Source organism: Balearica regulorum, chromosome 3 (genome assembly GCF_011004875.1).
Source record: "Balearica regulorum gibbericeps isolate bBalReg1 chromosome 3, bBalReg1.pri, whole genome shotgun sequence".
In the NCBI taxonomy this organism is placed as follows: domain Eukaryota; kingdom Metazoa; phylum Chordata; class Aves; order Gruiformes; family Gruidae; genus Balearica; species Balearica regulorum.
In genome coordinates this window covers 78,406,485-78,432,490 of record NC_046186.1, presented here as the reverse complement: position 1 = coordinate 78,432,490, position 26,006 = coordinate 78,406,485, and the positions used below count along the sequence as shown (strand labels likewise).

General features: G+C 41.3%; 1 protein-coding gene across 1 annotated transcript in view; it reads right to left on the bottom strand.

Annotated features, from left to right (window-relative positions):
- Positions 1-6,585: 6,585 nt before the first annotated feature.
- The window catches only part of CEP43 (centrosomal protein 43), a 30,323-nt gene continuing 10,902 nt past the window's right edge, over positions 6,586-26,006 (bottom strand). Inside the window, exons 5-12 of the mRNA XM_075748570.1 lie at positions 25,567-25,701; positions 24,711-24,794; positions 14,888-15,105; positions 11,575-11,684; positions 10,903-10,971; positions 10,149-10,188; positions 9,351-9,444; positions 6,586-8,901 (exon numbers count right to left, since the gene is read on the bottom strand). Of these exons, the coding sequence (XP_075604685.1) occupies positions 8,827-8,901; positions 9,351-9,444; positions 10,149-10,188; positions 10,903-10,971; positions 11,575-11,684; positions 14,888-15,105; positions 24,711-24,794; positions 25,567-25,701 (825 nt within the window). The 3' untranslated portion in view covers positions 6,586-8,826. The remainder of the gene's footprint in view (positions 8,902-9,350; positions 9,445-10,148; positions 10,189-10,902; positions 10,972-11,574; positions 11,685-14,887; positions 15,106-24,710; positions 24,795-25,566; positions 25,702-26,006) is intronic.

Below are 26,006 nucleotides of genomic sequence, written 5' to 3'. Positions count from 1 at the left end.
TTCAGGTACCTAATTTAAAATGTCACTTAAGGCTTAATTAATTTAGGCTACTGACTGAGTGTAACTGGGAGAACACTGGTTTTGCAGTGCTCCACTTTTACAATAGCTGGGGCAAGGGGCAAGGCTTGCTTTTGCTTTGTTATGGCAACATCTCTAACCGAAATCTACAATTTCTTCCTTAAAGATTTTTTCTAAATTGTTTAACTCCCATTAACGTGCGTTAAACAATGAAGTTTAAGTGTACATAATTCTAATCTCCAGGACTCCTTTATTATCTGAAAAATAGGACTAACATTTTGTAATCCCCTCTTGGTTTGCTCAGAATTTTTTGATCTACTTATCTTTCAATTTTATCGGTTTCCTTTTAATGAACAGAGCACAGTCCTCCTACTTTGCAGTTGAAAAGAGATAAAGAAAGCATCGTTCAACGTGTCAGCCACTCATTTGAGCCACTTCACACTATAAAGGTGCCTTTTCTCACAAAGGTTGCCAGAATACTTTTGTAAAATCCAGCCTCTAAAATATTTCTTAGGTAGGAAATACCACACCGATTTCAAGGAAATGTATGCTTCAAGGTTTTGCCCGAGTTCATGTCTAATTCATCCATGAACCGTAATTATTTAGACAGTTTTAAATACCTTTATTCATGCTTAGAAAGGGTTGGAAACGATGCTCAGGGAGGAGACAGGACAGACGGCGCTGGGCAGGGACAGGCACAGCCGGACAAGCTGCTGCCCAGCAGCCTGTTTGCACGCAAGCGGCCCCTTTTATCCCCCCTCTGTTTGCCCACACTTGTTCCCCCAAACCACTGTGATCCTTCTCTTTTCCGTTTTTAGGTCCTTGCCCTAAACATCCTGAAACAGGACTTGTGCGCTCCCCAGATGGTCCTCCCCAGCATGGTCAGCCCATGCCTCTGTAGGTCCCTCAGCCTGTGAGGTGACCTGAGGGCTTGCCTGCAGGACCTTGGGCTGCTTCCTCTCCTGGGACAGCCCTGGGAAGAGACAGGGCGGGGGGGCTCCAGGGGCTCCAGTTTGGTATTGGGCCCCCCGCACCCTTGTTCCTCTTTGCTTGTAAGAGTTGAGCCTTAATCCCATAACCTAACATTCGCCTACATCAAAGTTTCACCTCCCGGGCAGGCTGTGCTCCTCGAGCAGACTTGGTGCTGCTGCAGGGTACTTTCTGAGGGGCTTGTCAGTCTGTGTGGCTGTGGTGTGCCAAGCCTCACAGCCCCACGCCTCAGGATGGGAGCTGCAGGATCAGAGTAGTCCCTGGTAGCGGCAGCTGGACCTACAGGAGTTACCTTGTTCCTCTGTCCTCCTTCCCATTTCTGGAAATGAGCTTTTAATCACATAACCTAACAAAACCCACCAGAATTATATACCTAAAACATAACGTGAACATCAGTTTAAAAGCGATTTTGCCATGATCACCTACGCCAAAAATGTAACTGGAAACACTGCTCTGCCATATGCCATCTCTTTCCTAATAGTGGCGCTTGCAGCATGCCCTGAAGGACACCTGTCAGCAAAAACAGTCCATGTTGTGAGCACAAGGTAGAAGTTTTTCCATTTCGGAACAAAAAAAGCTGAAGCACCTTTCTTGCTATGAAGATGCATGTGATACTTTTACAGGGGAACTGTGAGAATGACCTGATTTTACCACCTTGTATCTGTTGTGGTTTCCCCACAGCATAGAGCAATTGAAACAAAACAATTAAAGCTGCTAAGAAACTGAAAAACAACTTTTAGAAACTTTACGGCTTGTTTTTAAACATAGATAGATCCAAGCATAAGGATCGGCTGCAGTTATTCACACAGCACACTATCCAATTATGTTCTAAGTTCACAATTTCTAAGAGATTCCTTCAAGAATGTAAGGTTTAAAACCTTATAGTAGAGTTGATGTTAAACTACTATATTTGCAAATGCTGGCCTTTCTCCGTGGGACAGTTTTCATGTACATAAACACCTGCATTGAAAAACTGTAGTAAAACTGTTTCTATGTCCAAACAAGGTAGTTTGCATGCACAGAGGCAGCCAGATGAAGTCTGTCTATCCCCAAAATAACTAATCATCTATATAATGGTCCATTTTGGTAGAATCACAGAATAATTTAGATCGAAAGGGAGGTCGAAAGGGACCTCGGGAGGTCCAGCCTCGTGCTTAAAGCAGACCTAACTTCAAAGCTATCAGGTTACTCTAGGTCTGTTCATTTGAGATTTAGAAATTTCCAGTGATAGAAAATTCACAGCCTCTCTGGGCACCTGCAATAGTCCTGGAGCATTCTCATGGTGATTTTTAAAATTTTATTTCATGTATGTAGTTGGAATTTCTCTTGAAGCAATTTGAATGTTGTCCTTTCACTGGGCACCTCTAGGAAGACTCCAGGTCTGGTTTCCGTGCAGCTCTCCATAAGCATGGAAGGCCACAGCTTAACCACCCTTTACCTTTTCCTCTACAAGCAGAGCAGCCCCAGCTCTTCATAGGTTACGTGCTCCAGTCCCATCACCATCCTCTGGCTCCCCCACTGGACTCTATTTTGTTGGTATCTCTTGTACCAGCGGAGCCCAAGCAGAACACAATACACACGAAACAACCACTTCCCTCAGCCTGCCGGCTACTCAAGCATAGCCAGCAGGCTGGCTCACTCTTCCAGGCTTTCACTCTTCACAGCTGCACCCAGGGCCTTTTCTGCAAAGCTGCCTTTTACCCAGCCCATCTGTTCGCAATTTGGCTACATAGATGTTTGGGAGACCGGCCAAAACCAAAGAAAATTACATCCATTATTGCCCTCAGAGCCATGACAGAAGGTGATCACATTGGTCAGGCACAATTTGCCCTTCATAGACCCCTGCTTGCTGTTCTCAATCACCTTATTTTCTTTCACGTACTTAGAAATGGCTGACATGAGGACTTGCATCAAATTTCCCAGGGACTGAGGTGAGGCCGACTGGTCTGTAACTTGCTGGATCCTCTTTTTCACCTTTTTAAAAGGTAGACATAACATTTTCCTTTTTCAAGTCATCAGGAATATCCCTTGATCGCCATGACCTTTCAAAGAAGCCTGAGAGCAGATCTTGCCATAAAGACAGACGTGAAGAAACAGTACCTCAATCTTTTTTTCTGTACCTTCACCACTAGGTCACCCACTCCATTCAGCAGTAGGCCCACATTCTTCTTTCATCGTTCTTTTACTGATGTCCCGCTTGCGGAAACCCTTCTTGCTGCCTTCACACCCCTTGCTAGTTTCAGCTCCAGCCAAGCTTTGACATCCCTCGTACTGTTCTGTGTGCCTGTGCAGTTCCATAGTCATCCCTCGTAGTCCACCCTCACTTCTGCTTTCCATACAATTTTTCTTCATTTGAGCTCAGCCAGGAGTTTCTCAATCAGCCAGTCTGTCCTGCTGCAATGCCTATGCCTCCTTGTGCATAGTGGAAGGAATCCTCTTGAAAGGTAACCAGCTCTGGCCTCCATACCCCTCAGGGCAGCCTCCCATGGGCTCCTGTCAAACAGAACCCTGAGCAAGAGAGAGTTCACTTCCCTGAAGTCCAAGACTATTACTCTGCTACTTGTCTTCCTCTCTGCTCTCAGGATTTTTAACTTAGCCATCTCACGGTCACTGTAGCCAAGGTTGCTATTGACTATGGCATCCGAGTACTTCTTTATTCCTGGACAGCAGATCTAGAGGATCCCCCTCATCCTGTCCAGCACCCAAGTGAAAGATAGTCCCTGACATACTCTAAGTCTCCTGGCTTGTTTGTGTTGTGCCATGTTGCTCTCCCTGCAAATTGGAGGTAGTTAAAAATCCCCATGAAAACCACAGCACACAATCAGGACACTTCTTCAAATTGTTTAAAGGCTCCATTCTCTTCCTTTTCTTGATTGAGTGGCCTGTTGCAGGTGCCTACCATAATAGCCCCTTTGTTGGCCTCCCATTTAACCATGACAACAAACTTAGCAGGCCTGTCATCATGACTTTTTCTATTCCATTTATGATCTGCACATTCAGATTACTCCTCTGTGGACCTTCCCCCCTCCATTTTCTTCCCTCACCTGCTTGTTAAGCTTGTGTCCATCCATTGCAGCACTCCAGTTGTGCAACCTATTTTACCATGCTCCTGTCATCCCAGTGATGTCACAGCATTGTGACTGCACAGACTTCCTCTTTCTCTTATTTATTCTGTTGCACATTTGTTTGTGGAAAAGAACCTCAGATGAACCCAGTCACGCTGACTTCTTGCAGTGAGGGATACCCCTCCCTCAGACTCTCCTGTGTGTACTCCCTTCAACTCCCACATACCACAGGCTTTGGTCTCCACACCCAATGAACCCAGTTTAAACTCTTCACACAGTTAGCAATCCTATCAGCAAAGAAAATCATCTTCATCAGGTGCATCCCACCTTTCCCTAGCAAAGGAAAGAGGGTCCCATAGCCATAAAAAATCCCAAAGACCTATCCATGACACTAGCAACATACTAAAGGCAGGCTCAGGCAAGGAGCAAATGGGTCTCATGGGCAGAGAAGCTGCCCTTTGCAGAAGGAAGTCACTTTCAGCCTCACTGACTCCAACAGCATGGCTAGATGCATCACCCAACACAAGTCACCCCCTCTCTTATTGTCAGGGCTCTACAGTTCTCATGGTAAGCATCTGCAGCTGGAGAAAGAGCTGTCTTTTTTTTTTTTTTTTTCCCCCTCCCTGGGAATTCCAGCCCTCCCTGGTGAACATTGCCTCTGGCCTTGCCCTTCTTCCACGCAACAGGGGTTGGGGGTCTCACTTTGCCCCCCGGCGGCATTCCCAATGCCATTCAGCCCGCTTCACCTGGCACCTCAGTGACCTGAGCAGAGCACAGCTCCTGCAGATGAGGCTGCTGTCACTCCTCACCTCCGAGGAGCTCCAGGTACTAGCTGCAGCCTGCATCTGCACTGCCAAATCCTCCCCAGGTTCTGTGTGGGGTGAGGGTCCAGTATGCCATGGCAGTTGCTCTGGCTAGTGTTAAGGACCCTGGCTTCTCATTTTTATTAGAATTTGGTACTGACACAAAGGAACTGGCACTTTTTGATGTTCATTGCAGTTCTGTCAGAGGTTCAATCTTTGGGTAATTCAATGACCTTGAATAGCCCAGTGCCTTTTTTTTTGTAGAAATCAAGGCAGTCATGTGCTGCAAGTTAGGTTTTTGCAATACTGCGTTCATGATAGCTAGTCTGTAGAGGATTTAGCCTCAAGATGAGTGAGATCACTTACAAGTTTACCAAAACTGCATCTCTTACACTTCAGTTCAACTTCTCCCTTGGCTCTCCCTTACAAGGAAAACATCAAACAGAAAAGACCTACCAAAAAAGAGCCATCTGGCATTTCGTGAACACGAAGTGCTGTAGTCATCTTGCCGAGATTTAATTCCTGCTGCCTGGACAATGCCAAAACTAGAAGTTTGTTAGTTTTTATCTACAACTAAACTGAAATAGCCACGGATACATTCTTTCCTGAAGAGAAGGGCTGGGCTTTGTAGACCATATTTCATCAGTAAAAGTCACTACACTGAAAAGCCAACAAAGTAGTAAACCCCTTTACCATCATCACCCAATCACTCTGTCAGTTACAGACACATTTAAGTTGTCTCAAGATCTAGATACATTGTATAAACAAGGACTACATTGTCACAAGAGTCCAAAGCTGAGAGCAGTTTTGTTACAGCTAGGGAAAAACATAACTTATGAGGAAATATTTTCTCACATCAGCTGTGGCATGGTTTCTCTTTGCTTAAAAAAAAAAAAAGAAAAAGGGTGGAATACAGTAGCTTCACTACAAAAAGCAGTGAGACAGGTATCATTTTTATAATCCATTCTCGTTACCACAGCCATATTAATGAAACTGTCAGTCATAGCTTAGTCTGTAATTTTTTACTTCTGGAAATCACAAGTTTTGTTGAATTACAGAGTGTGAGGGTTTAACTAAAAAGCTTGTTTCTAACCTGACCTAGTTGGTAGAGAACTGCACAGACCAGTCGTAAGTGTCCTTCTCAGACACGTCTGTCTCCACAGAGATCCCTGTGAAATGGCAGAACCAATACAGAACACCACCTAAAAAACTTTCCCACCTTTTATGACAGGGCTCCAGTTAATTCTAACAGACAGATGAGATTGGGTATTCAACTGCATCAGGTCCTTTAGGGAGAAGCCTATGTAAAATACCAAACAATATGGTTTGAAATGTACAGCAAAACAAGCATTCAAGAGAGCTTAGCTTGTCAGTCATGTTTAAGTAGCTCTAATACAGTAAACAAGACAAAGTTTTGCCAATCAAGATTGGATTTTTTTCCTTTGTCTGTTGAATCATAAACCTTCTGACAACTCAGACTGATATGCTGCAACCCTATTCAGTCTGGTCTTAACCAGACTTTAGGATTCACCATCAGGAACTGCAAGATCCTTTGGGCTTAGAAGAAATCTGAGCATGCACACATTCTCAAGTGCAAACCAGACTAACTCTGAAAAAAAATTTTTTCAGGAAAACTCCCCAAAACCCACAAGGCTTCCCGAATTTCTTAACTGTTAAGATTTTTGGTTCAAGAAGACTCAAATATACAGTTTAGCCAGCACAATAGCTTTATTTTGCAATTTGAATTATTATACACAATTCAGTAAAAGCCCATAGGAGGAACTTGGAGAATGGAGACTTACCACTTTTTGGCGTTTCTTTAAATTAGAGCCAAAGTTCAATGTCTCCAATTAACCCCCAAGGTACCAGAACAACACTTTGTTGTTAACAAAAGTCATGTTAACACTGAAAATATCTAATTAGTTCTTTAAAAGGCAACATCTTCAAATGCAATTAGAAATAGTTTAATGAAATTTTTGTTTCTTTTGGTATGATAAATTGCCACATATTCTACAGCTAACAAGTAACAATGTCATGTTTTCCCAAGACATGTAAAAAACCCCAAACAACACTGCCTCTACATTATTCCATACATCTTAAAAATGAATGCCAGAAATCAATTGTTCCCAGGTGTTCGAGTGGAATTTTTATTTCCTTCAGATATGCGGTTGCTGCTCTTAAAAAAAAAAGACAAAAAAGCCCAAAACAAACTTTTCATACATAGTATCTTGAGGCACAGGTTCCCCCATACTTAAAGGATTTTTTTTTTTTTTTTTTTTTTTACACACAGGGTATAGCATATGTTGCAACATTGTTGCTATTTGAAGTCTATGGCACATTGATTTTTTTTGGGGGGGTGAACAAATTCACCTTTGTGTTCAGCTGCTACAGTATGGCACAAGGTTAGAAGTTAACATCATGACTAAATACTCTGATGCTTTTTTGCTGGCTATTTTAGGGTGCACATAAATAAAAGGCACACTTTTCGTCTCTCCTCTCAAATCATTTACGTGCTGTACAAGCCTAACTTCTCAACACTGCTCCATGCCTGCTGGCCCAGTGCAGAAAAAAGTTGAATCCAATGCTCATAGCAGCTCTATATGCTTAACCAATGGCTTTAGTTTAGCATGCTACTTCCACTGTGATGACTGTTGATGAGAGGCCAGCTGTGTCCCTGAAAAAAAATTACAAAACCTAAAGAAAATTAAGTTATTTATATTCACTTACATGTATATTTTCCAAATGTGTTCACAATGTTCAGAAAGTGCACATTTTGAAGTCATTTCAGTATTACAAATGTCCATGACCTATATATATTATAGCAGCGCCACGTACAACAGTATCGTTAAGGAACTGTCAATGTTTCCATTACTGACCCTGTTTTGCAAAACTATAATGAAAATACAAGAATTTGCTCTTAGCTAGAACTTAGTGTCCATAATGTCTTCGGTACAATATTTTTAAATATTTGGATTTAATTCTGTACAGTAGTCAGATTCTGAAAAACATAAGGTTAGTGGTTTCACTTTTTGGCGCTCGTTTTTACGTAACAAGGATTTTCAAGAATGAAAGTGAGCTTACAGCACATGAAGATCCCTCAATAACAAAAGCTCCACAAACCATTACCGCACTGTTAAAACTTAACAAAAAGCAATAAGATTTAGTTAATGATTTGTGGATCTTTACAAAATTACTTCATGATTTAACAACAGATAACATCGATGAAATTATCATATATAAAACCAGCTTAGGTCCTAACATCAATGGTCTGACAAACATATTTAAACAAGAATATTCCGAGTTAAGACTAGTGCTAAATTTAGCTTCTAAATTTAGCTAAATTTAGATTTGAGAGTTTAGATACTCCCAACTTGATATGCCTTTAAAAAAAATAAAGTCCAACTTTCAGAAGAGTCTGAGAAACAGCAGTTTCAAGTAAGTCTGGAGCAATTAGGTATTGTGGCTAGAGTTACCATAATTATGTACTACATACTGATTTGACAAAATTGTGTTAAAAGAAGTGTGAGTTGAACCACTACCTCTGAAAGTTCTTGCTTTGGTTATCTTTAAAAAAAAAAAGCAGACTGTTACAATAACAGTGCAAGTTCATTATAAAGCCACATGACTCTCTGTAGATGTTCTCTTAATAATCGGTTTTTATTATGCCCACTGCCAGCAATGGACATTCTGCTTGAAAAATCCACCTCCTGCTGTAAAAGGTTTGGCTGAACCAAATGAAGAAAATAATTCTGATATCAGACTCAAATGGGAACTCACTATTTCATTTAGTTCTTGTTAAGAATATTTAAAAGCCTTCTCCACCTACAGTCTTTTTGAAACACAAGGCACAAATAGGGAGTGGACGTTCCAGCAAAAAGTGATTGTCTGAATTTAACAGTCCACAGCAGTCTTCTAGTCCAGCACAATGAAACATTTTTTGCTGTCCAATTCTATGCCACATCTTCTAGATAATCTGCAACATCGCTTAAGTGAGAAATGGTAAGGTCTTGCGTGATGCCTTCAAGCTAGAAAATAAATGAAATTACACACTCAGCAATCATAGAAACAGTAAGTATTATTTCTTGTAGTCCTTCATATAGCATGCCATCCTTTCGGCCTCAAGCTCTTTCAGTGAAATTTCATACTCCTTTAGGAGTTGCTCAGACAGATCTTGAGATATACGAATAAGACATTCCTATGCTGGATGCTAAACCAGTCTCAAATATATCTTACACGCCCAGAAACAGGCAGTGAATTGTGCTACCAAACAATTGTTGTGGGGTTTTTATTTTGGTTTTTAATCAGTATAGTACCTAACTTAGCAGGAAAACTAGGTGTAAAAATAGAGAACATAAATAATACAAGCTTAAAATGTATCCTAGGAACCCATGGTAATGGCACATTCCTTCACAGAAGGTTAAAAAAAGACAAGTTCAGAAGAATGTCAGGAAGAGCAATTTTAAAAGAATCATACTTTATCACTGGCATTTGACTCTTCTGTTTCCACAGAAATTTCATCTATTTCTTCACCAATACTGATATCACTTTTTTCTGAGCGATGACTAGTACTAAAAAGAAAGAGAAATCCATAAATGTAGAAATCAGACTTTCTTTTCAAACATGCAGATATTACATTCACTTTGATTTTATACCTGACATTTGATTGGGATTTCACCTCCTAGCAAGTTAATTATGAAGTTACTTAAAAACTCTTCAGAACTAAAGCCTTTCTACCTAGATGAAGCTATGATAAATAGTGATAAATACTTAGGCCTCAATCCTGCAGTTTACAACACCAGTGCCTTCACGTCATAAGGATGAGGCTGTTAAATATTTATTACTAACTACTCACGATGCTTTATTTTTAAGTGGAATATTTCAGCATACACCATATTCATTGTCTAATAGCATTAATTAAAGTGTGAAAATATTGTTAAGTGCATGGGTCAGGAAAAAAAAAAAAAAAACCAAACAAAACCAAACACCTTCCACAAAAAAGCAACAGCTTCTCATGATCTTAAAGTTAGCACCAGGTTTTTAAGGAACTCATTATCCCCTAACCAAAAGGGATCTGTTGTGGGTGGGTTTTATTGGTTGTTTTTTTAAAATTTGTAACTACATGTATTAAAACAGCAAACTGAAGTTTAAAGGAGTTCAGAGATACTGACAGACTCCAGCAATAGTGACTAGCTGAATTATGAAATAAATACGCTAGCGGATATGCTTATAATGCATGAAATACTATGCTACCACAGTATCATCCTTCTCTTACCTGTTAAAGTCATCAGCATACTCATCGTCATCTCCAGCTCCTAAATAATTTTTAAAAGGTATTAATTAAACAAGTTTTCTCTTCAGGAAATACAAAAGAAGAATCTGTTCCTGCACCAAAATACATGGTTTGATGGCCACCAGAAGTGGGAGTAGGTTAAATTACTTACGCAGATTAGGAAGAGAAACTGAGTTTATGTTTGTCATTAATTAATAACAATCTCATTTACACAAACTGTTTTGAAATTGAACATACATTTTCAGGATGTTGACTACATTGCTGAAGACAAAATTTAAATACTTGGCAGCTCTATTTTGAGAGCGCGCTGATACTCCTTATATCACATCATCTTCATGTTGCTCCTAAAGCTTACAAAGCAACTTTGAAAGGTGTGGAGGGCAAGTAAATATACCATTGAAAAACATTGAAAACTTGCCCGGCTACCTTTTTCTACAAATATAAAACCTCTCTTTTCTTAGGAACCTAGACAATAAAATTTATCACTTGATATTAGCAAACGTATGCACAGAATGAATCCATATACAAGACACCAGTTTTCACTTTTCTGTATTCCTTTAGATCAGATCTTGCTCTTAACTCCACTAAGTTTCACAACAGTGTTAGAGTGACTGAAGTAAAACCTGAAGATTTTAGTTCAATATGTGTATTTCAGTTTCTCTGATATCTCTAAGAAGCCAGGCCAGAACTTACAGTTAAAAGTATCAGAGCTTCCTCACGTTTAGCAGTTACTTGCCTAATTCTAGTGATCCCAGTTTTGCATTCACCAACCGCAGGTCTTTCAAAACAGAGTTTCTATTCAAATCTAACAAAACAAAAGCATTTATATTAGAAATTTGACTTGTAACTGCAAAAAGATCCCACTTAAACATACCCATCAACCATTTATAAGAGGTGTTCTTTTATAATAACCTTATATAATTTTATGGTATAGAATGGTAATTTTATATCAAATTTTCAGGTATGAACCTCTTAACATTGAAAAACACGAGCAGCAAACAGGGACAATTGAGGATCAGGTTTTACAACATGAAAGCAAATATCCCTAAAGAACTTGTGCAAATAATGTAAGATAACAATGCAAAGGAGTAAGTTAACTTCAGTTAAAAACTGAGCAGTAGAGTGTTATACTTCTGAAAACTGCTTTATACACACACAAAAAAGGAGTGTAGATAAGTATTTCATGCTCCAAAACATAAGATGCCCCAATGGTAGCATAATATATCACAACCAGTATGTGATCGATCACTCAGTGAAAGAAAGCATTACTATGAAGCACATTACAACCAGGAGGGGGCCACAGACAGGTTTCTTAATCACACTTGCATTTGGATGTGTAGATCATTCATTACATTACAGGAAATAATCTCCTATATTCATCAAAACATAAAAACATGTGAAAACTTACTATCAGGCTCCTTTAGTGAAGGTGCACCAGTCAGGGAGCTTAACTCACTTTTTAGAGGCGGTGCATCAGAAAGGGATGCTAGACCTCCTGCTTTATTAGCTTCCGTTTTCCTAAAACAAACCAAATAAAAGAGTAGTCCACAGAGCTGAAAAATGTGCACAGTGACTTTATTATTTACTAAATTGTCATAAAACTAGAAGAGCAATTTACAGCAAAAAGAGCACGGGGAAAGCACTATTCATTCTGCAATTTTAAAAAGAGTCGGCTGTTTACTGGCACAAATGTCAAGCAAGACATTTGGTAAGAAAGCCACTTTCTCACCTATGCAAAGACTTCAGCCTGCCTTCTTTCACAGACAGAACTCCTGCACCTTCATCAGCATCAATATTGTTATCAAGGGGCCTTTCATTACCCCCACATGTAAACACAGCCAGAAGAAAGATTCAGATATAAATCAATATTTAAATTAGTTTTACAACTAAAAGAGATTATGTCTGACAAGCTATTAATCCTAAGAGCAGTCCGTTCACAGAATGAAAACCTCTCAAATTATAGCAAGATAGATCTCATCATTGCTTGTTAAAGTTCACTTGGCTACTACCTATTCCATTCATATATTTAAAGTGTTGAGTTCAAATACCGCTTGCAAGTAAAGAATGAAGAAACATTATCAAAAAGACATCAAGATTTTCACATTATTACCAGAACTGTTTGTTGCTGTGATTCCATTCCTATTAGTAACAGACATTTGAATCATTCATTACATCTATATCACCAAAAGATCACGTATACCATGTCATACTAAAACACTTCAAAATTTTGAACAATGGGTCAGAGACCTAGGGGCAATGAGAGCTTGGATCATCTTATCCTGTCCTTAGTGACTGCTTGCTCCCTTCTTCTGTGATGCAGCCTTCCTACAGGAATGGGCAAAGCTCCCATAAGGAATTTACTTTTTTGCAAACCAAGCAATGCTGGTGCCTCTCCTACTTACTCATCCCTTGGGACTCAGGCACACCAGCACAACATACCACAAGGGTATTTCACCTGAAGAGCATGTTCTTTTTTCTGCTCTAGGGGAGATGCCAGGAGGGTAGAAGTGAAGGACTCAGCAGAGACAGCTCAGTTACAATTAGCTGCTAGATCATTTATTAACATAGTCAGTAAACCTTATTATGGAACATTACTATTATATCTACACCACAGTAACATTATGAGGTAAAGTACTACTTGGTGGACGGTGACACTACTACACACACATTATTTAGAAATAATGTTTTCTGTAAGGGGTTTCTCTACTAGGAAAAAAAAAATCCTTATTTTACTGAATAATCAAGAATCTTTCTTGGATGGTCTTTTTAAAGAAATCCAGTTTCACAAAATCATAGAATAGTTTGGGTTGGAAGGGACCTCAAAGACCATCTAGTTCCAACCCCCCTGCCATGGGCAGGGACACCCTCCACTAGACCACGTTGCCCGAAGCCTTATCCAACCTGGCCTTGAACACTGCCAGGGATGGGGCCTCCACCACCTCTCTGGGCAACCTGTTCCAGTGCCTCACCACCCTCACAGTGAAGAATTTCTTCCTAACATCTAATCTAAACCTACCCTCTTTCAGCTTAAATCCATTACCCCTTGTCCTGTCACTCCATGCCCTTGTAAACAGCCCCTCTCCAGCTTTCCTGTAGGCCCCTTCAGGTACTGGAAGGCTGCTCTAAGGTCTCCCTGGAGCCTTCTCTTCTCCAGGCTGAACAACCCCAACTCTCTCAGCCTGTCTTCACAGGAGAGGTGCTCCAGCCCTCTGATCAGCTTCGTGGCCCTCCTCTGGCCTCGCTCCAACAGCTCCACATCCTTCTTATGTTTATCCAATTTCAAAATTAATTTCCTTTCTTGTCATATGAAAATGCTTGAACAATAAGAAATTAGTAAGTGTTATTATTTTCCAGAAGTTTTTCAGCCTTTTCTACTTTTCCCAACATCATTTAAACCTATTTTATGGCAACACAACTACCTGCTATGATGGTTAGATTTTGGTTAAATGCTAAAATGAGTTCTTGATTAAGGAGGAGTAAGTGTGCTCAGACACAGTTTTAACCTTGATATTTCAAATAAGAAAAAGATAAAAGAAATACCATAGTAGGATTATTTGTATCAATATTTTCCAGGGAAAAATCATTGCTCTGAGGAAAAAAAAAATTCTGCTCTTTATATACATCCAACTAAAGCTGTATTATAAATAATCTTTCTCAAAGAGTCCATTAATTTACTAGAAAGAGATCTAGTTTACCTGGCATGACTGCTTTGTGCTGTACCAGAATGATCCCATTCCAAGAGTAAGCATCTACTCCAGTGATAATACAAAAAAGTTTATACTGCTCTGCCCACTACTGACATAGTTGGGGGAAAAAGCCAACATGAGGGCAGCTACTGCAAACCAACTTGGAAATGCTTTTGCAACCTCTTCTGGTACCCTTAACTAAGCTAGAACAATTCTCTGATTACTCGAGCACAGCAAAAGAACACCATGAAACAATCTTGCAACATTTCTCAATAGAGATATCTAAACTAAGCTTCAAGGTAACGTGACATGGTAATATAAAACTGAAAAAAACTATCTCTGTAGCAAAGCTGTTGTATAGTTCAGTCACTAGTTCTTGTTTCAAATGGTACTTTTCAGTCAGACTCCATTGATGAACAATACAAAATGCCCTTTGGAAGCATCTGCAAAACTGACATATGCAGAAGTAACAATACTTCACTGAAAACACAGAACTGCACACAAAAGGTGCTGCAATATGAAGAGGAAACCGTCTGCTGTGAGAAAACTTTCCTCATTCTCACAGTTTATGAAGCCAGTTTACACATTAACCAGATACACACTCACTGGATTTTTCATACTCCTTACAAAGCCATACAGATATCTAAAGCACTACCCCTGTCATTGTCCACTTCCTTTAGTGCTGATGACCACTGCAGCTCTGCTGCAAGAAGAAATACTGATGTCTGTGTCTCATATGTGCTCATTCCCCCAAAGAAATAGGCTGGGGATGTTATATAGTGTAACTGATGCATCTTAAAGTGATATAAAATAGGTTTTTCCACTCATGATGAATCCAAGAGATCCTAGATGTCACTGTGCAAAGAATAGAATCATACAATCATAGAAACGCACATTTCAGAAACAAAACGTTCTAGAACAGATCTAAACACTCCCAAAAGTGTGAATAATCAAACATCAGCTAACTCTCGAAGGTCTGCAAGCATACCGAGGACGAATGAAACCTGTATGAAGTAGAACATCCATGTTACTTACCAACCATAAGTTCTTTCTGGCTTGGGTATAGGATCATCAAAAAAAGAATCTCCCTCTACATCATCTTCATCCACACCTGGATCACTTTTTTCTTTGGTATTTAAGTCTTTGTTTTCTAGTTGAGGATCTAGTTTTATTTCATTAGGCAGAAAATGAATGCTTCTTTTGCTTGTTTCCCCTGACGAGACACTCGTATCGCTTTGAGTGGTTTCAGCAGTCTTGAAAGACAAAGAAAAAAGCCCTTACTGAAAGGAATAAGTATTTGTCTTATAATACTCTAAGTGGTAATAGAGACACACAATATATAACACACACCTACCATCACTTTTTAAAAAGTTAACTCAAATTTATTAGGACTTCTCAGGAATTTGTTAGTACCATAAGGAATCACACAAGAGAAAAAAGTTGTTTCATCACTTCAGAAAGGAAGTGTTCTTTATTGTTGCTGCCATTAAAACATTTTGTCCAATCTTCTGCGCTGCATTGCTATCAATCACCTCTATCAAAAAAGCAACCAATTTTATTTGATGACCAACACCTTTTAAAGAAATCTACAGATAAACTGATTCTTACCTACTAGCTTTGAACATAGGGGAGTTTGTTTGTTTTATGGCCTGAAAGTTACATGATACTTTATTAGTGTTATTTTGCAACCCATCCATAAACAAATGTTGTTAGTTACAGCCATTGTCTTCAAAAGAAATCAATTTAAGCCCACGTAAAGTCCTCTAACTTCCATACTAAATGGTAATCTCTGCAATATATTAGGTTTTAAAGCAGCAAGCGTAAGACGACTGCAGTGAATGACACTTTCTCCCTCCAAATACTGCAAACAAAAATGATACAAACAAAATACTTTAGAAGTACAGAACTTTCAGACTTTGTATCATGCTTGTGGCTCAGTCCTACAGATACTCAAGCTTGTAAGGACTATTCTATATGCTAACTTTAAGATCAAGTAATACAGATCCAGTCATATCTTTGCAAAAGGTCGTGGCCCAAAGAACAACATTCAAATTTATCTCGACAATCAAGCTGTTGTGAAAAAAATGGATTTTTATTTTTAAACAATAGTATCTCGCTACCTAGCGATAAGTACCGTAAATTTTATTTTCCCCTAGACTTATTAAAATTAAGCCAGTGAAAAGACCTATTTATTACACTAACTTCCTTCCTGCACACTAAAAACCAGCAACAGTTTTGAAACAAAACAAACAGTATCATTTAATCCAGGTAACCAGTAAGTTGCACCATCCCAAGTATGTCTTTATCAGTCATTAACTTTCATTCAGAAGGCTGAAGTAAAATTTTCAAACTGTAGGCCACAGAAATTGAAAATATCCTACCAAGGTCATTTTATCTCAGTCACAGAACCACATTCAGTTGCTGGCAGCAGCTCAGATCTTGTAGGGTAAGAAAAAGTACTCATACTTATAAGAGGTAGTAACTACATTATTTTAATTTCCTATCCTAGAGGAACAGAATTGTTATTGAAAATTAAGAGCTTAGTGATACTCTGACTGGAGTAAAAGGGAAGTTAAGCTACTTTTCTGTTCTGGGCCCTGAGGGAGTAAGCTACTGCTATCTTGTCTGAGAAACTAAAAGTACAACAGTTGGCCTTTGCTTGAATTCATATATCAAAGTTTTGCTAAAGTAAAATAACTACTTTCAAACTGTAGCGATAGGTTAACCATGGCTAAGGGTTCAAAGAGCAACATGCCTACCTTGGGTTTCAGACTAATGGTGTTAATAAGATAAGCTGGAGTGCGGTTTCACACTTGCACTTAAACAAATGTAATTCTTTGCTGCTGCCAAGAGCTGTGGTCTTGGTCTTTCCTAGCATGCTCCCATCTACGTTACGTGTATTGGTTGCCAAATCACACTCAGAACCAGTTCAGCTTATAGGTTTGCTGAAAAACCACCAGAGAATCTCTAGTTTCAATCAGGAAGTCTAGACTGTTCAGGTAACTTCCATCGTGCTCCAGCTGGGACTGGCTAACATTTCCTCCTCCTGAGTTATTTTTACTCCATGTACATTGCACAGGCAGAATATTTTCCCATCCTGCCTTTGCCAAGGAGAGAGAGAACCAGGAAAAAAAATAGAAAAAATATCTAAGAACTGTAAAGCCATTAAGATATCCACTACTTATTCTTAGAGGACTATGTAGTATAACCAACAGCTGTTGCTGTTTTTTCTGTGACGAAACATCCATACAGAAACCAATTTTCTCTCACTTCCAAGATAATTATATTGCTGAATCCTCCAGGAAAATATATTATGAGACACATTTCCAGAACATGTTAATCTATCTGTCACTGCAATGGGATTATGATTTCCTTGCCATAGAAGATAGATATAAAGAATATAAAAAGCCTGATAATTCCATCTTGTTGTAAATTATATTCTACTTGCAATCTCATCAGATCAGAAAGAGCACGTAAACGAAAGGGTTCTTATCACCACTTTGGCTGCTGCTGCATGCTGTAGGAATTCAACTCTTAACCGTGGTGTTCTGACAACGCACAAAACTCCTTAAAAAAAGGAAACATAGTTCAGTGAATGATCTTTTACCACACCTGAATACTTCTTGCTCAGAATTAAATACTCTTATCTGGTAGTTTCTCTAAAACTTAGACCTGAGAATCAGTGTCTTGTGTCCACACTTTGAGATTAAGTGAACGCACATTAAAAAAATGCCACTATCAACTGGACCAGTCACAATCACTGTCATTACGTTGAAGTCAGCCACCAGAAGAAGCTTTTGCATCTATGGACTAGAACATCTAAATAGTAGATAGCAGCCTGAAAAAGAATTCTGACAACCTCAGAGAAGAATACAACAAACTGCAATACAGTATCACTTCTGGAAAACAGCACTAATCTTTGGAAATCATTCAGACATGGTTTATATTTGTTTTCTACCCAATTTGGACAGCACTATTTGAGCTGGGTCCAGGAGTTCATTGCGTACAAGCCCACACAATTTGATAAAAGAACAAAGTTTGTCATTTATTCCTGTTATAATTTTGACCAGGAATGACTGTTGCTGCTCCATGATACCTCCTCTAAAAGCAGAGTTTCCAGGCATAACTTAAAACTCATTATCCATCTAGTTTCCTCATGAAAAAAGTCTTAAGATATACTTCTCTGTGCATGTGTCTGTCTTCCCCCAACTAATATATATTGGACCAGCTCGCTACATTCAACCTCTGCAAAAAGGGTAGAAGTTTCAAAAAAAACCCCCTGCATAACTGCATTGCAAAAATCTTTGTCAAGAAGAGACATAAAGGAATAAGACTTATACCAGCCAGGATAAGATTCACACCAGAGATTGGACCAGCTTTGAGACACACGTATGCACATCCAGGAAAAAACACCCACATGAAACCTAGTTCAATTTACAAACTACTGAAACGATTTTTTTTTTTTTTGGGGGGTGGGGGGTGTGTGTGTTTATCCACCCCTTATTCTATACCATCTACATCATGCCCAGATTATTTCACAGATATCATTCCCTTACTCTATGGGCCATCGCTCTAAAGTGTCCGTCGAATTCATTTAGTCCATGGCTTTGGGTTCCATCTGTCATCACAGTCTCTCAGGGCAGAGGCAGTGGTGCATGGTGCTGAATTGTTGCACGCTGCATCTGGAGTTTTCACAGCCGGTGTATCTGGTATGGTCCAGGCTTGCAGTCTCAACGTCAAAGATGTTTTCAATGAAGTTCCTGGGTACCAGTTGAAGTCAGTTCTAGTTCCATCATCGTGGCACTTAGCTCAGTTTCAAAGTCCATCCTTCATTAGTTTTGGGTGATTCTTATGGTCATACCATTGATACAGTATATAGCTATTAACATCATACAATTTAATTTACTATTTTCACCCAAAATCAAATCCCCTTGGGGTACACACCAGACTTTCCCATCCTTTCTCATCACCCACCAAGTATACCCTGGTCCCTGAGCAAAAGCAATCCTGCAGATGGGCTTGCCTTTGCCTGATGCAGGAACATCCCAAACTGTCTTTCCCAACACATTTTTCACGTGCACTACAGGAACTTTATCCCCTTCTACTGGGTGTGGAAATTTTGATTGGGCAGAACCAGCTCGATTAGCAGATCCCTGAGTGTTAACTAACCAGGTGGCCTTTGCTAAATGGGCATCCCAGTGTTTAAGGGTCCCACCACCCATTGCTCTCAGGGTAGTTTTTAGCAGTCCATTGTACCTTTCAATCTTCCCAGAGGCTGGTGCATGATAGGGGATGTGATACACCCACTCAATACCATGCTCTTTGGCCCAGGTGTCTATGAGGTTCCAAAAGTGAATCCTGTTGTCAGACTGAATTCTCTCTGGGGTGCCATGTTGCCACAGGACTTGCTTTTCAAGACCCAGAATAGTGTTCCGGGCAGTGGCATGGGGCACAGGATATGTTTCCAGCCATCCAGTGGTTACTTCCGCCATTGTAAGAACATAATGCTTGCCTTGGTGGGTTTGTGGGAGCGTGATGTAGTCGATTTGCCATGCTTCCCCATATTTTATATTTCAACCATCGGCCTCCATACCAGAGAGGCTTTACCCACTTGGCTTGCTTGATTGCAGTGCACGTTTCACATTGATGGATGACCTGTGAGATGGCGTCCATGCTCAAGTCCACCCCTTGATCACGAGCCCATCTATATGTCACATCTCTTCCTTGATGGCCTGAGGTGCCATGGGCCCATCGAGCTATAAATAATTCACCCCTATGCTGCCAATCCAAATCCACCTGAGCCACTTCAATCTTGGCAGCCTGATCCACCTGCTGGTTGTTCTGATGTTCCTCAGTGGCCCCACTCTTGGGTACGTGGGTATCTACACGACATACCTTTACAACTAGCTTCTCTAGCCGGGCAGCAATATCTTGCCACAGTGGGGCAGCCCAGATGGGTTTGCCTCTGCATTGCCAGTTGCTCCGCTTCCACTGCTGTAACCACCCCCACAGGGCATTGGCCACCATCCATGAGTCAGTAGAGTGTTGGCCACTTTTCTCTTTCAGCAATATCTAAAGCCAGCTGGATGGCTTTCACCTCTGCAAACTGGCTCAATTCACCTTGTCCTTCAGCAGCTTCTGCAACTCGCTGTTTAGGACTCCATACAGTGGCCTTCTACCTCTGATGCTTTCCCACAATGCGACAGGACCCATCAGTGAAAAGGGGGTACGATTCTCATCCTCTGTTAGTTTATTATACGGTGGGGCTTCTTCAGCACACGTCACCTCCTCCTCTGGCAACGTTCCGAAATCTTTCCCTTCTGGCCAATCTGTGATCACTTCCAGAATTCCTGGACGATTGGGGCTTCCTATTCGAGCCCCCTGTGTAATCAGTGCAACCCACTTACTCCACGTAGCACCAGTTGCATTGCGTGTAGAAGGGACCTCTTTTTGAACATCCAGCCCAGCACTGGCAGTCGGGGCGCCAGGAGGAGCTGTGCTTCAGTGCCAATCACCTCTGAAGCAGCTCGAACCCCTTCGCAGGCTGCCAATATCTCCTTTTCTGTTGTAGTGTAGCGGGCCTCGGATCCTCTGTATCCCCAACTCCAAAACCCCAGGGGTCGGCCTCGAGTCTCCCCTGGTGCTTTCTGCCAGAGACTCAAGGTAGGGCCATTCTCCCCGGCTGCAGTGTACAGCACATTTTTTACATCTGGTCCTGCCCAGACTGGCCCAAGAGCTACGGCATGAACTATTTCTTGTTCAATTTATTCAAAAGCTTGTCATTGCTCAGGGCCCCATTTGAAATCATTCTTCTTCCGGGTTACATGGTAGAGAGGGCCTACTATCAGACTGTAATTCTGAATGTGCATTCTCCAGAAACCCACAACACCTAGGAAGGCCTGTGTCTCCTTTTTGTTGGTTGGTGGAGACATGGCTGCTATTTTGTTGATAATATCCATTGGGATCTGATGCTGCCCATCATGCCATCTTATTCCTAAAAACTGGATTTCCTGCACAGGCCCCTTTGCCATAAAATGAAGTAAGGTCAAGCCAGCCTGCAGCAGGATTTGGATTATTTTCTTCCCTTTCTCAGAAACTTCTCTGCTGAGTTGCCCCATACAATGATGTCATCAATGTATTGCAGGTGCTCTGGGGCTTCACCCTTTTCCAGTGCAGCCTAGATCAGACCATGGCAAATAGTGGGGCTGTGTTTCCACCCCGGGGGCAGTCGATTCCAGGTATACTGGACACCCCTCCAAGTGAAGGCAAACTGTGGCCTGCACTCCGCTGCCCAAGGGATTGAGAAAAATGCATTAGCTATATCAATTGTGGCATACCACCTGGCTGCCTTTGTTCCAGCATGTCTGGCACAGCAGCACTCATTGGTGGTGTGACTTCATTCAGGCCATGATCACCTACCACCAGCCTCTGCTCTCCATTGGACTTCCACACTGGCCATATGGGACTGTTAAAGGGTGAGCGGGTTCTGCTGATCACTCCCTGACCCTCCAGTTGACAAATTAGCTTGTGGATGAGAACCAGGGGGTCTCTGTTGGTGCGGTATTGCCGCCAGTGCACAGTTGTGGTAGCAACTGGCACCTGTTGCTCTTCAACCCTCAGCAACCCCACAACAGAAGGGTCCTCCGAGAGACCGGGCAGACTAGACAATTGTTCAATTTCCTCTACTTGCAAGGCAGCTATTCCAAAAGCCCACCGGTGGCCTTTTGGGTCTTTGAAATACCCTCTCCAGAGGTAGTCTATGCCCAGGATGCACGGAGCCTCTGGGGTCACAATGGGGTGCTTTTGCCACTCATTCCCAGTTACACTTACTTCAGCTTCCAGTAGAATCAGCTGTTGGGATCCCCCTGTCACTCCAGAAATAGAGATGGATTCCATCCCTTCATAGCTGGATGGCATTAAATTACACTGTGCACCCGTGTCCACTAGGGCCTTGTACTCCTGTGGGTCCGATGTGCCAGGCCATCAGATCCACACAGTCCAATGTACCCTATTGTCCCTTTCCTCCACCTGGCTGGAGGCAGGGCCCCTCTAATCCTGCTCATCGTATTCGCTACTCACCTCTTGCAAAAAGGACTTAGAAGTCCCTTCAAGAGGATCGTAAGCGCGATCATAAGTCCCCAGTGGAAACTGGAGCAGCATTCTTCCTGGAAGAGTCCCTTTTTACAACTGTCTTGCCTTGCAGCTCATACTCGTGCCCATAGGGTTGAGGTAGGCTTCCCATCCCGTTTCCTCATGTCTTCTCCACGGTTGCACAGATAAAACCACAGGATACCTTGTGGTACGTACGCTCTATATCCCCTCTCCGGAGCAGAGAAACACTTACTCCTAACAGCTGAAATACAGGTCCGTGCAGGTAGGGAGTACGATATATCCTCTTTGAGTTGCCGGATGTCCTGGGACAGTTTCTGCACATCCGAGACGAGGGAGGAAGAAAGGCTCTCTTCATATTGCCGGAGTCAGCCAGCCACTTCATCCACTGTGGGTGCCTCTTCACTTTTCCAGTCGATTACTGCCAGTGAGTTGGCGTACGATGATGGTGCGCTCCGTACAAATTTTCGCCACACAGGTCAGGTACCTTGGACTTCACCGGGGTCCGCGGGCAACTGCATGTTGTCCGGATCATAATAAACCATCTCCCGGACAGCTAATTCCCTCAGATATTGGATACCTCTCTCCATGGTGGTCCACTTGCCTAGCCGACATACGACATCTTCGCTGAAGGGATACCTTTCCCTTGACAGGAATTGCCTCCAGGGGCTGAGGGCCTGTGCCTTCTTCCCAATTGCCTTGTCAATGCCCCCTTCCCTAGCCAGGTATCCCAGCTGCTTGGCCTCCCTGCCCTCCAGTTCCAGGCTACTGGCCCCGTTATCCCAGCAGCAGAGTAGCCAAGTAATAAAGTGCTCCCCTGGAAGGTGGCTGCAATCTTTTCGCATATCTCGCAGCTCACTCAGGGACAGGGATCGGGTGATTGGTTCTGGCTCTTCTTCCTGTTCTCGTGATGGTCCTGGTTCATCATCATCCTTCACTAAGTGAACCAATTTTCTTGTGTATTTCTTTTTGTGTATGGGGAACTGATACTGGTATGGGTTGATCTTTTGGCTCAGCTACAGTGCCTGTTGCAGGAGTTTGAGTAGCTACAGTGCCTGTGGGTCTGTTCTCTTTCTTTCCTCCCTGATGGTGCTGTCTACTATCAAGCAGTGTTTGATAGATCGTGGCCAGGGCCCAGCACAGTGCGGTAAGTTGTGTCTCCTTAGAATCCCCACAGCGTTTTTCTTTCAAATATTCTACCATTTTATCAGGGTCTTCCAGTTGTTCAGGAGTGAAGCTCCAAACCATTGGGGGTGACAAGGTCTCTAGATAGCCACCCATATTCTCCCACATGCCATGCCAGCCCTGACTATTCAGCCTTGGGGAAGATCCCTGGGTGGTCTTCTTAAAACAATTTTTGCTAACCCTGAACAGGACTTGAAAAAACATTCAAGAGACCTAGCAATAGGAATATACCAGCATGAACATTCCAAGGGTATTCAAAATTCTCAAAAATTGTTGTAACCAACCAAAAGGGAAAAGGGGAGGTGAAAGAGTGGGAGAAGGTATCCTCCCCGTCTTCTCCATAGATTGGGTGCAATTATTGATCAATTCTGAGAGATGCTGACTGAGGTAGAGGCATAACAGAAATGCTGCATGCAATTACCAGCTTAGACTCATGACCATCGATGGTATCTTACCATAAGTCATTATCACACAATACAACAACATGAGAACACAAACCCCTCTCCCAGAGATGATAAACAGCACCGCAGGGATTACATAGAGTAAACATGGGTTTACAAACCAGAGTCATGTGACCAAATATAAACATTTATAATGTTATTTAAACAGTCGCTGGTCATAATGATGTTCTAACAACTTTGTTTTAACACTTAGGTCAGACTTGTTATCACAACCCCTCGAGCCCCATGTTGGGGACTGACGTGGTTTAGCCCCAGCCGGCAGCTGAGCACCACGTCACACTCGCTCACCCCTCCCCTGGCGGGCTGGGGAGGAGAATGGAAAAAACAAAGGCAAAGCCTTGTGGGTTGGGATAAGGGCAGTTTACTGGGACAGCAAGGAAGAGGGAAACAATCAACAACAGTACCAATAACAGATATTCACAATGGGTGATAACAGAAAGCAATTTACCTATCAAACGACCTACCTGATGCTCAGCCCATCCCAGAGCCACACAGAACCCACCCCTCCCCAACTAGCCCCCTTTTATGGTGAGCATGACATCACATGGTATGGAATAGCCCCTGGCCAGCTTGGCTCACTAGTCCTGGCTCCTTGTGAAATTAACTATCCTAGCCAGAACCAGGACAGGTTGGTCTCCCCCCCGAAGCTGAGTGTAGTGGGTAGCTGGTTTCTTGTGGAAAAAAGGCTTAAGTGATCATGCCCTTTTCCATGCCCTACACTTTCCCCTAATTCACAACCTGTTGATCAGCTCCAGTCAAATGTAAAGGACTATGAGAGGCCTGGAAAATGTTAGTTAATACAGATTTTGTGCTAAGATGAAGCATCAAAGCAAGCTACAGGCCTCAACACAAAGACAGTTGTATCCTAACACCTTATCAATCCCATGCAGCAATCAGCCAGCTGCCCGATAAACAGACAAGTTAGCTCCAACCTGTGTCTCACAGAAACGGTGTATGCACTGTCAGCTACCCAGTCGGAAAGGTACAGGACTTTGCAGATCATTTAAATGAATGCCATCATACCCACAGTTTCATAGGAGTTCTCTCTTTAACTTATGTCATGTGTGTTATGCAGCTTTTTCATTATACATAAATAATCTTACCTTATTTGGTATAGGGTGCATACTTGATCTGCCATCAGATGATTTTGATGTAGGGCAGAGGCTATCACTTAGAACTGGAGCCAGCTAAAGAGTTTCACATAAACACTTATTAAAAATATATTAAATTTTGTCATAATACCTTCCAACAGGAAATAAGGCTACCATCCTCACTCACACAGTATGCAAACTGTGACACCACAATGCTATATTAAGAAGTCTATGACAACTACTTCTGAATTTAAGCTTTCGTTGGGGTACTGAATGCATCTGGGGTGTAGAGAATTTTCTTTTGAGCCACAATCACGACAAAGACTAATCAAATACTATTGGTTGGATTTCATTCATTTAATTAACAATTTAATTATGCATTCCATTAAAGTATTGCTGGCATTGCCTTCAAGTAGGTCAATACTTTCATATGTTTAGTTTTAAATACATAGTTTCAGGACAGCTTTAAAGCTTTTAACAAAACCATTTCTAGGCTTTTCAGGTCATATTAAAATTAGAAGTATGCCAAAAAAAATAGGTACAGCTAAAAGTGTTATCAAGCCACACTAGAAATTAGAAAATAAGCGACACAGTGGTTTGTGTCATTTATCTGGGTCGATTCTGTGTTACTATGTTGTAGAAGAATATCAGTAAAGAGTACTAGGGCAGCATTAAAAGTAATACAATATTCATAATCTTTATCTTTTAGCATTGTTTTCTGAGAAGTTATGTTGAAGGCATAATGTAATAAAGACAGTATAATATACAACAATAGCCAAGTGTTCTTAGTTTCAGTTCATTTTTCATCATTGAAATTAAAATTAATATAGAAATAAGAAGAAATAAATTACATGTTAACACTACTTACTTCTCCAGTGCCTGAAATCTTTTTCTGTTGACATTTTTTAACAACCTCCAACAACAGGGGACCACTCACAGTACCTTCTGCTTCTATAATTCCCAAATCTCGAGCTAAGTTTTCTCGACCATCAAGGCCATTTAGCTGAGGGGAAAAAAGTCAACCATTAAAAAAAAAATCACAACACAGAAATAACTGTCAGAAAACACAATATATATTTTATAACATAACTCCTAAAGCTTTTTGGTCTTATTTAACACAGCAATATTTTGACTAGACAGTGACTATTTATACTTCCTGTTCCGTGTGGACTAAAGTAATGATAGTCCATTGCATCATTTACTTCTGGTCTGTACCTGAACTTATCACAGACCTTCCAAAGTTGTTTTAAATATGCAAGTATTCATCATGAGTGTGCTTCAAGATTTAAGGAATTACATGGTCAAGTT